We start from the raw sequence: 13,008 nt of genomic DNA, 5'->3' as shown, positions 1-13,008 counted from the left end.
CCAGGCTGGCCTCAAACTCAGAAACCTGCCTGCCTCTGCCTCCCAAGTGTCTGTGATTCCTATACCATTGTTCTTTACTTCTTTACTAATTTTGTTAGTTTTTCAGTCTTTGTGTTACTGGTATTCTGGGATGGATATTTCTTGCTGTAGGGGCTAGCCTGTCATTTGCAGGATATTTAGGGCTATCCTGGCTTCTAAAGACAAAAATGCCAATAACATTCATCATAAGCACAACATTATTTAAATTAAAATTTTGTATTACCATACAAATGTTTATACTTAATAATGAAAAACCAACTAAATCTTGTTCTCTTTTCTCCTCTCCCTGCAACCTGCTCTTCTCATGACCCCTCAACTCCCACTTTCATGTTGTGTCTCCTTTTGTTGCCCCCTTCCCTACCATGTTTCGTTCTGATGTCATGATTTTGGTCTAGTTTTTTAGTCTAAACCTACCACACTTCTTTCATTTAAAAACATACAGACAAAAATTAAAAGTACCTTCATATGTGAGAGATGAAGATTTTGTCTTTCTGTGTCTGGGTGATCTTACTTCCTAAGATATGTTATAGATCCATTTTCTTGCAAATTTCAAAATTTCAGTCTTCTTTACATTTAAGTAAAATTCCATTGTAAAAACATGTTATACTTTTTAGTTATCTATTCTTCTGTTGGGCATCTAGGATGGCTCCATTGCCTTGCTATTGTCAATAGATAAGCAATAAACATGGATGTATAGGTATCTCTGAGGTTGGATAAGATTTCCTCTGTGTATGTGTCCAGAAGCAGTAGAGCTGAGTTACATGGTGGCTCTGTTTTTGATTGTTGAGGAACTTACATTCTGACTTGCACAGTGGCTTTACACTCATTTCTATTTCCATCATAGCTACTCTGCTCCACACCTTGCCTGATATGTTATTATTTATTTTCTTGATCGTTGCCATAATGACCTCAGTGAAATGGGAGCTAATGGTGGTTTTAATTTGCATTTTCCTGACCCAAAGCCCATTTTTGTTTACAGCCAAAATTGTCTATGGGTTTTCTAGACACTCCCCAGAAAGCTACAACATCCCTACTGAAAAGAATCACTCATCAAAACAAACAGTAGCTCCTCCCAGTAGTCTTGGGTTCTACTGTGAGATGAATATATACTACATATGTCATAGGACATACCATTCCTTCTTAGTCCTGTCCATTTCCTCCCCTGCTGCTTCAACCCATGTGAACATTAATATTTATGATAGACCTCTAAATTTTTTCTGGTGTGGAGCTATGATTTTATTTATGCTCTAGATTTATGTAGTGCTGGAATTGAGAGTTAGAGAGGAGGGGCACATACCTGCCATATGTGGAGGGAACGGAATAATGACAGTGACACACAAGTGTGATGGGACTAGACGTTTTATTCTTGGTCAGAACCAAGGATGGGCACTTGCATTTCACAGGAAGCTTGGGAACAAGGGCCCTAGCCATCAGCCAAGCAGAGAATGGTGTACAGGATCAGACATGACAAGACAGCCTGGGCTTTCCTCGACCTCTAGGATGTTTGTTTCTTCTAGACTCTTGTCTCAGGATCATGCTTCAGGTTAGCAGCATCCCCCAGAACTGTGGCCACAGCCTGAGCCCCCAGACTGCTGACCACTGCCACGGTCACAGGAACTGGAGCTCCTGCGCCTGCATCTGTGGGACCTGAGCCTGTGGTGGCTCAGGCAGCAGCCTCCCTCAGAGCTGGGGACACTGCAGCCTCCAGAGCTTGTAGCACAGCAGGAAGAGGCTGCAGGCAGACACTGTGCTGTGCTCTTTGGGGGACACTTTGGAGAACACTTTGGGGAGGGGCACTTGGGAGGAGGTTGGCACTGCTTCTGGCTCTGCTGGCAGGACATCTTGGCAGAAACTTGACCTAGAAGAGTATAGTAGAAATTATAGGGAGAAGATTTTGGTGAATGTATACTCACTTTGCCAAACATATTCCTCCCATTACCTATCTGCCTTCAAAGCTGAGATCTCTATAAAATAAACAGCATACATCTCTCTGAATACAGCATTCTGAAGGCTATCAGATAGATCAGCATGCATCCCTAGTGAATGCACTCAGAACAAAGACAAAGGGCAATTGATCTCCATGACCTGCAAGGCATTGTCTTCCTTTTAGCTCTGTTTATGGGAAGGAATATTGATACTTGTAGTAGCTCCCTGATAAACAGTTGCATATAAAGGTAATTGGATAATGGCCCTATGGAGCATCTTCTGGGTTGAAGTATACCTATCAGCAGAGTGGAGGGAATGCTGAGAGACAGGACTCTGGTGTGTCAAAGGTCCTGATGTGCCCTCAGAGGTCTGCTAATATTCTCCTCCCTGTCTTTTGGTCTCTGACAGGTCCTCTTCTTGATGCCTCCAACTTGACACCTCTGCTTCTTTCAGCCCAATCAATTCCAGTTTCCAATCTCCACACGGTCTTAGCCGAGGCTCTGTCCCTAGTTAGGTACTTACCAGGTACAGCAAAGGCAGGAGAAGGCTGTGTGCTGAAGAGGCTGTGGGTGAATGGTCCAGGGCAGCAGCCCTTTTATCCTTTGCAGGTGGGTGATGCACAGCCCAAGCATGCTGCTGCTTTCACAATAGAGGAGTTGACAGAGCCAGGACCATCCATTCATCATCTTTCTGTGTTCTGACTATAATTACCATGCATAGGGAACCAGGAAGTTTTGTTGTCTATCTGTTTGACTTCTCACTCAGGCCTGCCTAGAAAGGGGAAGATATGAGGCTGTTCGTATGCCATCTTTTCCATGTTTAATCAGTTTCTATTCTTAAACACAATCTCTGTGCCTGTGTTCTCTCTGGGAAGCAATACCATGAGTTACTATGGTATTTTATCTTCTTGGGTAGATTATAATCTATTAGGAAAGAGGTAAAAATATTAATATACATAGTTGTAAATACAGAGTTGTATATCATGTGCTATGTCATCTGACTTTACTGCATGGCCTTTGTTGTGAACCTTGCTTCATCTTATATGTAATCCAGAGTATCCTGCCTTATCTGGTTGTAGCCAATGTCTATATGTTTAAACTTCAATGATGGAAAGATTAGGTTAAAAATGTCAAAGTAGATACAAGACCTAGTCTAGATGATAGGAATCTCTAAGAAGATCTCATTGAACTCAGAAATTCCATTATATGTTTTCTTGTGAAGAGGGAGTTTGACTTGAGTTGACAGTTGTTTGATGAGAACTACTCAGTATAATTTCGATTTACTTAAATAGTCTTCTAAAATACCCTTGAGTTTACCATTTGTTACCTGCAGTTTTAATGAAAAAGTAGCTACCAAAAATATGACCAATAGGGTTGTAGAGATGGCTTATTAGTTAGTAATGCTTGTTGCTCTTGCTGAAGACCTAGGGCTGCCTGGTCCCAGTTGGGTGTCCTTGAGACTACTCTCTCTATCTTGGCCCCCATAGTGACTAGTCCTTGTGCTTCCAGCTCCAGTTGGCTTGTCCCTGGAGCCTCTAGTTCCTTCATAGCCATAACCACCAGGTTGTCTGCAGACCCACCTTCCAGTAACCCAGTAAATCAAAACTCTAGATGCTTAAAGTTAACCAATGGATATATTTATATATATAAAATCTCAATACACAAGATGCCCATACAACTTAGAAAGTTATTCCAAACCTTTAGATTTCATATGTACCTATTTACTTGAAACCATGAGGTCCACATCCACTGCCATTTTGCCTTTCTTGCTCCTCTCTCCTCTCTGTGACTCTCTCTCTCTCTCTCTCTCTCTCTCTCTCTCTCTCTCTCTCTCCCTCCCTCCTTCCCCCTCCCTCTCCCTTTCTCTCTCTTTGCCACCCTTAGCTCCACCTCCCTTTTTCCTGTTCAATCATAGGCCTCCCTCTGCAAATAGATTGGGCAGGGAAATTTCTGCCACACACATTGATATTATCAACTGTTTGCAATCCATCTCTGGAAGATTCAATGCCTCCTCTGACCTATTGGACACAAAACACATATGTGACACATAGGTATACATGCAGATACTCCCACACAAAACAAAATGAAAAAAATGCACAAAAAAATGATCAAAATGTAATAATCTGTCTAAATTATACTTTAGTTTATAAAACGTGCTTGTATTTTAGGACAGAAACAAATGTTCCTGGGTTGTTTATGACTGGTTGTAACCCTTTATAAAATGTAGAGGGTTATGTGTGAGATGGCCTATATGTAATATTTTCACATTATTTTATTTTACTGTGACAATCAGATACTAAATAACTGCTTGATGTTAGAGAAGAAAATATTTCTTAATAGGATCTCTCTCTGTGTCTCTTTCTCTGTCTCTGTCTGTCTGTCTGTCTGTCTGTCTCTCTCTCTCTCTCTCTCTCTCTCTCTCTCTCTCTCACACACACACACACACACACACACACACACACATTTGAAGTCCTCTTATTTGGCAGTAATGTCATTAGCTTTTTCATCAGAGACATATGGAGTAATATGTATCCTTATTAAAGGAAGGAGCAGCTCAGTGTGCTAATTGAAGATTGAGGAACCCCCATTTCTCCCTCAATGATCATCTCACTAGCATTGTTTGATACCCATAAACCTTATCATGCCAGGAGAAGGTGCTCACAAAGAAGGGTAATAGGTTTCTACCAGGCCTACCACACGACAGTGTTGTGGATGGATGTGGAATGGGCAACACTTGGCTTCTCATTTCATTGCCTTGCTGACAGTGCTGAGCCTTGGGAAATGAAGGATTATAAGAAGACCATAATTTAATTATCAGCTACTTTCAGAAATTTCTCGACTACATTCAAGGCCCATCTGCTTTCTAGTCTAAGATCCTGCTGTGAAAGAACCTTCCATCATTTTCCACAGGTTACTGTTTAGCCTGAGCCCCTGTCATAGAAAGAATAGTTGATTTACCTCAAACTCATGTGGAAACCCTAATCCTAATTTCATGCCATTAGAAGAGGAAACCCTAGGAGAACATTTGAGGTATAAGAATGTGTGAGAACCACATCTTATCTGTTTTGATGTAAATTGTTACAGGAGCCTGAGAGAGCTATGAATTCCTCCAGTTTGCTGTATGTCACTGTCTTGAGGAACTCCCCTTTTCTTGAAGGCCTCCAGTTTTCTAGATGTTGTACATGCTCTCCTTAATAGACGTTCATCTCATGGAAGCTTTTCATTTCTCTGTATTTTAAGTTAAACATATTTGATGAAGCATGTGGCATGAACCAGGCAGCATGAATTCCCACTGCGAATGCATCTGGGAATCAAGGGGAGCTTATATAGGACAAACAGTGAGAGAATAAGGATTTTGTTATCAGAGCTGGGGCTCATAGTTCTCTTGATTGTGATATAAAAATTTTGGAGCCTCAGATGCTTGGTAGAAGTGAAACACTGATTTCACCTGATTTGTAATTCTTCAGAAGCAAGGACAAACACCATTTTTGATCAGGTGGTTAAAATCTTAAGTTATTGGAAACCAACCTTGTAAAGTAACCTCTGCCATTTTGGGCAAGCTTCACATCAAAACCTTCAGAAACTATCAGCCAAGAATCTCCTCATGAAATGCAAGCCATCTTCTGTTGTACTTTCAGATGCTCCATCTCTACCTGCCTATGGAGTCTTTTATACCAGAGAAGAAACTGTCCTGCCCTGGCAAAGCAAAGGATATGAGGACTGCATTGCAGGGTTCCAGATGGGACAAGTGCATCTCAGGGAGAATGAGCATCCTGCTATCCACAGAAAGCAGCAGCTGGTCCAGAAGGATGGTTTAGTGAGGAGTCCTGGGCTTACTAATGCCCACAGGTGCTATGATACAGGCCTGTAGCCTTTCAGGCTTACCTCCTTGATGGATTCCATTTAGATCATAAAACTTCTAAGTCAGTGGTGACTCTTTCCTCCCAGTTGAGAAGAACTAATTACCAATTCAAGGTTTTCTTATTATCATAATGACACTGATTTGAGTCACACTTAGGCAAACCCAGAGGAGAGTTGCATAATACATACCATGACTGTCATTACAAGTCAGAAAATCTATCTCTGCAAGGTGTGTAGTTTGGTAGACTTGGGCTATTCCAAGGATACAATTACCACTACTATTTTTTTAAACACCTCTATTACTGTTGGAACAATATCCATAGGCACTATCACCTGCATTCCAATTCCCTATTGCCCCTCCAGACAGTATTTAACTGACACAATTCAAGAACAAGAGCCTCTTGTTCTGGTCTTTTTCACTTAGCTTATTTTTAAAACCTCAAGAAGTCATTTAATAAAAATTCTTCCTAAAATGTGAGCTAGAAAGATGGCTTAGTGTTTTAGATTTCTTGCTGTTCTTTCTGAAGAAGTGTTTTCATTCCCATTACCCACATGGTGGCTCTCAATAACATGTATATCATGTTCCATAGTGTATGACAGCCTCTTCTGGCCTCTATGGCACCAAGCATGTAAGTGGTGAAGAGACACATTCAGGCCAAATACCCATACAGGTAAAGTAGAAAATAAAAAAGTTTTCAAAAGCTATTTTTTAAAAGATGATCAATGTGGAGATGAAATTACCTGCGCAATACTTTCATTGTCTTGCTTTATAGAGTTATTATGTTATTTTAATATTCTTTCTATGTTCTATTAGTTGACATTTGAGTTATATATAATTTTTAACTCTTCTACATAGTATAGAATACGACATTTCCTTTTTTGTTAGAATATCCACCTTTGTAAGGTGTGCAGTTTGGTAGACTTAGGATATTCGAAAGATACAATTATCGTCACTAGTTTTGTAAGACTTCTATTGGAACTCTTCTACTGTTGGAAGAAAATCCATACCCACTATCACCTGCATTTCCAGTTTTCTATTGCCTCACAAGACACTACGTGGTTAAAGCAATTCAAGAACAAGAGCCCATTGTTCTGGTCTTTTTCACTTAGCCTATTTTGAAAACTCCAGTAAGTAAAAATTCTTCCTAAAAGGAGAGCTAGAGGAATGGTTCAGTGGTTAAGAGCTCTGGCTGCTCTTTCAGAAGACGTTGGTTGTTATTCCCAGCACCTACATGATGGCTCTCAACAGCTCGTAAATCTTGTTCCATAGTATATTATACCCTTGTTTGGCCTCTGTGGGCACCAAGCATGTAATTGGTGAAGAGACATACATGCAGACCAAACACTCTTAACATGTAAAATAAAAATTCAAAAAGTTTTAAAAAGCTGTTTCTAAAAAACTGTTCAATGATGAGGTGCGGAATTACCTGGGTAATTCTTTCATCATCTTGCTTTGTAGAGTTATTCAGGTTGATTTAATATTCTTTTTATGTCTAAGTATTAACATTAGGGATATATATTATATTTCTCTCTTCTAGAGAATATAGAATACCACCCTTCCTTCCTTTCTTTCTTTCTTTCTTTCTTTCTTTCTTTCTTTCTTTCTTTCAATTATTGAGCTTTGTTTACTTTTCTTTCTTCAGTGTCTTAATGATAGAAGTTAGGTTGTTGGTCTGATAATTTCCTCCTTTTTAATATATTAGTTGTAGGGAATGGTATTGTTCAAGACAACAGAAGACCAAGTTCTCAGGACAAAGGAGATTTATTTGCCCCAGAGAGACAAAGGTCAAGGAATATGAGACAAAGACAGAAGATAGAGGCTAAGGGGAAAGGGAAAGAGAAAGTTTGTCCTGGGCAGGGGCTGTGGGGTGGTGACAAAGGTTGCCTCTGGATATAAAATAGAGATTTGTGGTCCATAGGCAAATGAAAGTTTTAAAAGTTAAATGGCGAAACCCAGTGTTAGAATAAGAGATTTAATTTTGATTGAAAACCTTAATTAGGGCAGTCAAAAGGGGGTGCTTGATTGTTGTTCTTTAAACTTTGATAACTAGACCACAGAAATCAGTCTTAGGAAGAGGAAGTGGCTAAGTAAGTGAATGGTGGCTAGTTTTAAAAATAATCTAATGGGTTTTAGCAAGGCAATGGGAACAGGGGAGAAGGGCAAGGCCTGTCAGTCTTGTTTGGCATAGGTGGGCTGGCTATGATTCTTTCAGAATGTATATTTTTCAGATTTCTTTAGGGAAACATTCTTTGTTGGCATTATTCATCAGATTTATGCTAAGATAGATAGATAGATAGATAGATAGATAGATAGATAGATAGAGACAGAGAGAGAGAAATTAACACTGGAAAGAACTGTGTCTCTAAACTTTTTATCACTCCTCAAACAAGCAGTTTTCATGAACTTCTGTGAGAGACTGAAATCTAATCACTCTTCTGTGGCTATGCACCTTGAGCTGAGCTCCTGTTATTTGGGTCTGCTGCTAGTGGGCGATGACACTTAGAAACAGATTAAATCACTATGCAGCTAAGGTGCAGGGTAAGCATGAATGGAAACAAATGAACAAACAAAGTTAAACCAAAACAACACAACTGGGAACCTCCCAACATCATGTACAAGTACTATTTTATAGCTCCCTTTTAGGCTCAAAACTCAGGAAATAAACAACTCAAAAGGGCCAAGAAACTCTTGAATTCCCAAAAACCCCTCTCCAAGATTTACATATGTGGTAATGATTCCTGAGAATGAGACTTGACAGCCATTGGAGCTGTCTGCAAGTCACACAAGGAGTTTCAGGGATACAGCTTTCTTGAGTCATCACCTATGCTGGGTGGGCATTGTGATGATCCAGCTGCTTTTAAAGCCCAGTAAATATTAGTTTGCAAAGAGGAACTTTGGGAGAATCATTACTTTGATCTGCTATTGGTGTCCATATCTGAAGTAAGGAAAAATTTTCTTTTTCTCCCCAACAAATCATATGAAAGGAAGAGAAACAATCAGAGTTGTAGAATTGGTGTACTGTTCTCTAGTCCACAGACAAAGTCTCCCTTGGTATTAGTCTCCAGGCAGTCAGGAGCTGGCTGCTTTCTCATCACCACTCCTGCCTTCCTCCCCCAAACCTTTTACCTCTACCTCACATGTTTGCCACACTCAGAGACCCAAGGACTTTTGCCTGGAGCTGGCACTAGGACACCTTAGTGACTGATACGAAGCACTAAAAGTATCTACATAAAACATCTTGGGGAAAGATTCAGTAGTCAGAGTCCAAGACCACAGACCTTATCATCAGATCATGTGTTTCTTGTTCATAGGCTCAAGGTCTATTGGAAGAGGGAAAGAAGAAAGAAACATAAAAATTCCCTGAGAAGTACTCTAAAGCCTTCTAAGTTCTTGCTTCTTAACCTCATTGAGGGATTCTTTCCTTTCTCCTCTTTCCTTTTCTTTGAAAACTACTTTTTTCTTGTTTATTTTCTTTAAATTTTTATGTGTATTGAAGTTTTACTTGTACATATGTCTTTCTGTTTACCACTTGTATTCAGTGTATATCTTGGCAAAAGAGGATGTCAAATCCCTTGGAATTGCATCTATAGATAATTGTGATGCACCATGTGGATGCTAAAAACAAAACCTCGATCATCTGGAAGAGCAGCTGATGCTCTGAAACTATTGTCCCATCTTTCTGGCCTTGATTTTCTTTAGTGATTTAAAAATAATACTTTCTTTTGGCAGCACATATGCTAAAACTTGAATGATACAGAGATTACCATAGCTCCCCTGCAAGGATGACATGCAAATTTGTGTATTGTTCCATATTAAAATAGAAGTCAAACTGATATTACAGACCAGATAACTGTGATAGACATTTAACCCATGAAGTGATAAACACATGTAACCACAAATGCATATGGCATAGTTGTAGTTGGATAACTTCCTGGGTAACGGGACAGACAGGTAATCAAGTCACTGTATCTAGTGACAACCTCACCACCTCACCGATGAATACCTGAGGAGTAATCAGGTTTAGGCAAGAGTTCACATGTATCAGTTTTTTGTTTCCACATGTGTTGGGATGTTGTCATTTAATGTCACTTGGGAGTGCCTGGGATGAGGTCAACAGCTTGTCAGAGATGACAGTATTAGGAATGCAGAAGGAACACTGGGATGAAGAACTCCACCCACCAAAGGGGGGAGGGTAGTTGGTTCTGGTTGAGTGAAAGTAATGAATGAAACCCAGAGAAGAGAGGTCTCTAGAGAGCAGATAGTGCACATGGAACTCATATCTATGAGCAAAATTTCATATACAGTAAGAGCAGAATAATACTCTCAGTAAAAATGCTGATTCAGGATCCCAGTATTCCTGGCTTTGCATCCTGATCTCTTTGGCTGATGGCTGCCTTATGGTATGGGTGTTCCAGGAGAGACAAGGCTATTGTGTGGTAAAAGCACAGCTTAGTTCAGATGTTAGATGAAGACTCAAACAAAATCTCCTGAACAACTTTGTACAGACCTAGGTCATAGAAGGAGGCAACTCATTTGGGTTGGATTACAGAGAGGGAATCAGCTCATTAATAACAAATAAATGTAGCAGTGATTTGTGTACACCTAACAGTGCTGTTGACATAATGTAGTCACACCATGCAAGATGCATTTAAATTAGCTTTGTCAAAGTTTGCAGTTAACACTGGAGATACATTTTCTTCTGATCCTTAGCCAGACACATGGAACATTAATTACAACCACTAATCCACACAGTTATTTTTTTCCCCCTTTCTGGTAATTCTGGGTGTCCACTGGTTCTGGATTCAGGGTTCTTGCTCCACAAAGCAAGACAATATATACATGGTGACAGCTCCCAGCCCAACTTATCATCCTGAACTGCTTGGGGTCATTTTATTAATAACTTGACATCATTCAGGCCCATGATGAAGGGATACCCAACAGTTTTTCCATTAGTGAGTCATGATCATCTTGTGGTCATAGATTTAATCATGAAAGCTGAGGGTCCCACTTTAGGGAGTTGGGTTGTTCTAGAAAGTGAGTACCACCTGGAGCTAGCCAGGGTATCTCATGCCATTCCTTAGAAATTATTTTCATCCTTAAATTATAAAGATTATAAAAAACCCTGAATCCTTGGATCTTGGGATGAAAATAATCAGATATTTTTCAGCCTTGGTTTTAAAATTCAATAAACCTCTATATTTTCCTGGGTTTAGTGGACTGCTATTTTTCACAGTAATAATGTTTAGAGTCTTGTTGGTAAATGAGACAAATGGGGGAACCAACATTCTAGGTTCCAAATGTGATAACTATATTATTTAAGGTGGGTTTGAGTCATATATTAGGATACTAATTCTGAATATTAAAATTAAATATAAGAATAAAAATTAACTTCACAGAGGCTAAATAAAAGTTGATTGTTTCTTTAGAGCTCTTGAAAAGTCTCAAGGAAGTGTCACCTGCCAAGTGGCCAAGAGCAGGGATTTATAAGCTGTGCATTCTGCATCCTGGGACAAAGCAGTTTCTCCACTGTAAGATGTGTGGTCCTTCAGAAAAATGAGCTTACAGGTTACTTACAGAAGTGAGTGTCTATCTCTTAGGAGTTCCTCACATGATAACCTCTAGTGAACTATTAAACAGACAGCTAAATAAATCCATAATCTGACCAGTATTCTCTGTTCCCCTCCCCTTGTTCTAACTGCCTGTTATTCACACCTGTTACTGTCTTATTTTCTAAATCATCAGCTCCCTCTGTCCTCTTGACTTACTCTGCTTTAACTTAATGTCCTCTCTTGACCTCTCTGCTAGAGTTTTGATGTGTCTGTACTTTCTATACCATCTTACTTTACTTCTTTACTGATTTTGGAAGTCTTTCACTCTTTGAATTACTAGTAACATGGAATGGTTATTCCTTGATGTAGGGGCTCGCTTATAACTTGTAGAATGCTTAGGGTTACCCCTGGATTCTACCCTCAAAAATGCTAACAACATTCATCATAAGCACAAAGTTATTGTAATTAAAAATTTATATTAGCAATGGATAACAATTACAATGGATTTTATTTAATTATAAATAAATCAACAAAATCTTGTTCTCTTTCCTCCTCTCCCTGCCACCTGCTCTTCTCTTGTCCCCCTCAACTCCCTACTTTCCTTTCTACTTTCATGTTGTGTTTCTTTTGTTTCTCCCCTTTTCTACCATCTCTTGTTCTTATTTCATGATCTTGATCAAGTCTCATAGTCTAAACCTACCACACTCCTTTCTTTTAAAAACATACACACAAACATTAAAAGTATCTCCATATGAGAGATATGCAGAATTTGTCTTTCTGAATCTGGGTGATCTTACTTCCCATGATATATTACAACCATTTATTTTCTTGGAGGTTTCATAATTTAGTCTTTTTTACAGGTAAGTAAAACACCATCGTGAAACATGTTACATTTTTAATTATCCATTCTTCTTTTGATGGGTATCTATGATGGCTCCATTTCCTTGCAATTGCAAACACATAAGCAATAAGCTTGGATCTCTGTAGTTGGATAAAAAATTCTCTGTGTATGTGCCCAGAAGCAGTATAATTGAGTCACATGGTGGTTCTGGTTTTGATTGTTGAAGAACTTACATTCTGAGTTCAACATTGGCTTCCTTCATTTATATTTTCACCACAGTTACTCTTCCCCACAACCTGCCTGATATATTATCATCTATTTTCTTCATTGTAGTCATGTCTTAGGTTAAATGGAATCTAATGGTGGTTTTAGTTTGCATTTTCTTGACTTGAAGCCTATTTTTTATGGCCAAACTTGTCTCTGGGTATTTCTACACACCCCTCAGAAAGCCACAACATCCCTACTTTAAAAGAACAGTTACTCTATTGGAATACTAACCAAGTTAGTGTTTACTAATTACAAGCTAGAAATCACTCATCAACGTAGACAGTAGCTCAGCAAGGTAGTCTTAGGGTTCTACTGTGAGATAAATATATACTCCACGTGTCATAGGACATACCATTTCTTGTTAGAGATGCCAGTTATGTCCATTTTATCCCCTGCTTCTTACACCCAAGTTAATATTAACATTTCTGACAGACCTCTAAATTTTCCTTGTATAGAGCTAGGGTGTTTTTATGCTTTGGATGTGTATAGTACTGGAATTGAGAATTAGATGGGAGGAGCACATAC

At 39.2% G+C, this 13,008-nt stretch overlaps 1 protein-coding gene and 1 pseudogene across 1 annotated transcript; one reads left to right on the top strand and one right to left on the bottom strand.

The window, feature by feature from the left end:
* Positions 1–1,380: 1,380 nt before the first annotated feature.
* On the bottom strand, positions 1,381–2,533 carry LOC117706522 (late cornified envelope protein 3B-like). Its single transcript, XM_034499353.2, has 2 exons — positions 2,488–2,533; positions 1,381–1,897 (listed from the first exon to the last, which is right to left on the bottom strand). Exon 2 carries the CDS (start codon positions 1,878–1,880, stop codon positions 1,584–1,586), a length of 297 nt encoding a protein of 98 aa, XP_034355244.1. The 5' UTR covers positions 1,881–1,897; positions 2,488–2,533; the 3' UTR covers positions 1,381–1,583.
* Positions 2,534–9,542: 7,009 nt separating this feature from the next.
* On the top strand, positions 9,543–9,643 carry LOC117707947 (U6 spliceosomal RNA; annotated as a pseudogene).
* The last annotated feature ends 3,365 nt before the right edge of the window (positions 9,644–13,008 follow it).

Source organism: Arvicanthis niloticus, chromosome 4 (assembly GCF_011762505.2).
Source record: "Arvicanthis niloticus isolate mArvNil1 chromosome 4, mArvNil1.pat.X, whole genome shotgun sequence".
NCBI classification, from domain to species: Eukaryota; Metazoa; Chordata; class Mammalia; order Rodentia; family Muridae; genus Arvicanthis; species Arvicanthis niloticus.
Note: the sequence above shows the minus strand (reverse complement) of the source record. Positions and strands in the feature narration are given on the sequence as shown.

Coding starts and splice junctions, on each gene's coding strand:
- LOC117706522 (XM_034499353.2), bottom strand. CDS start 1,880: ATGTCCTGCCAGCAGAGCCAGAAGCAGTGCCAACCTCCTCCCAAGTGC.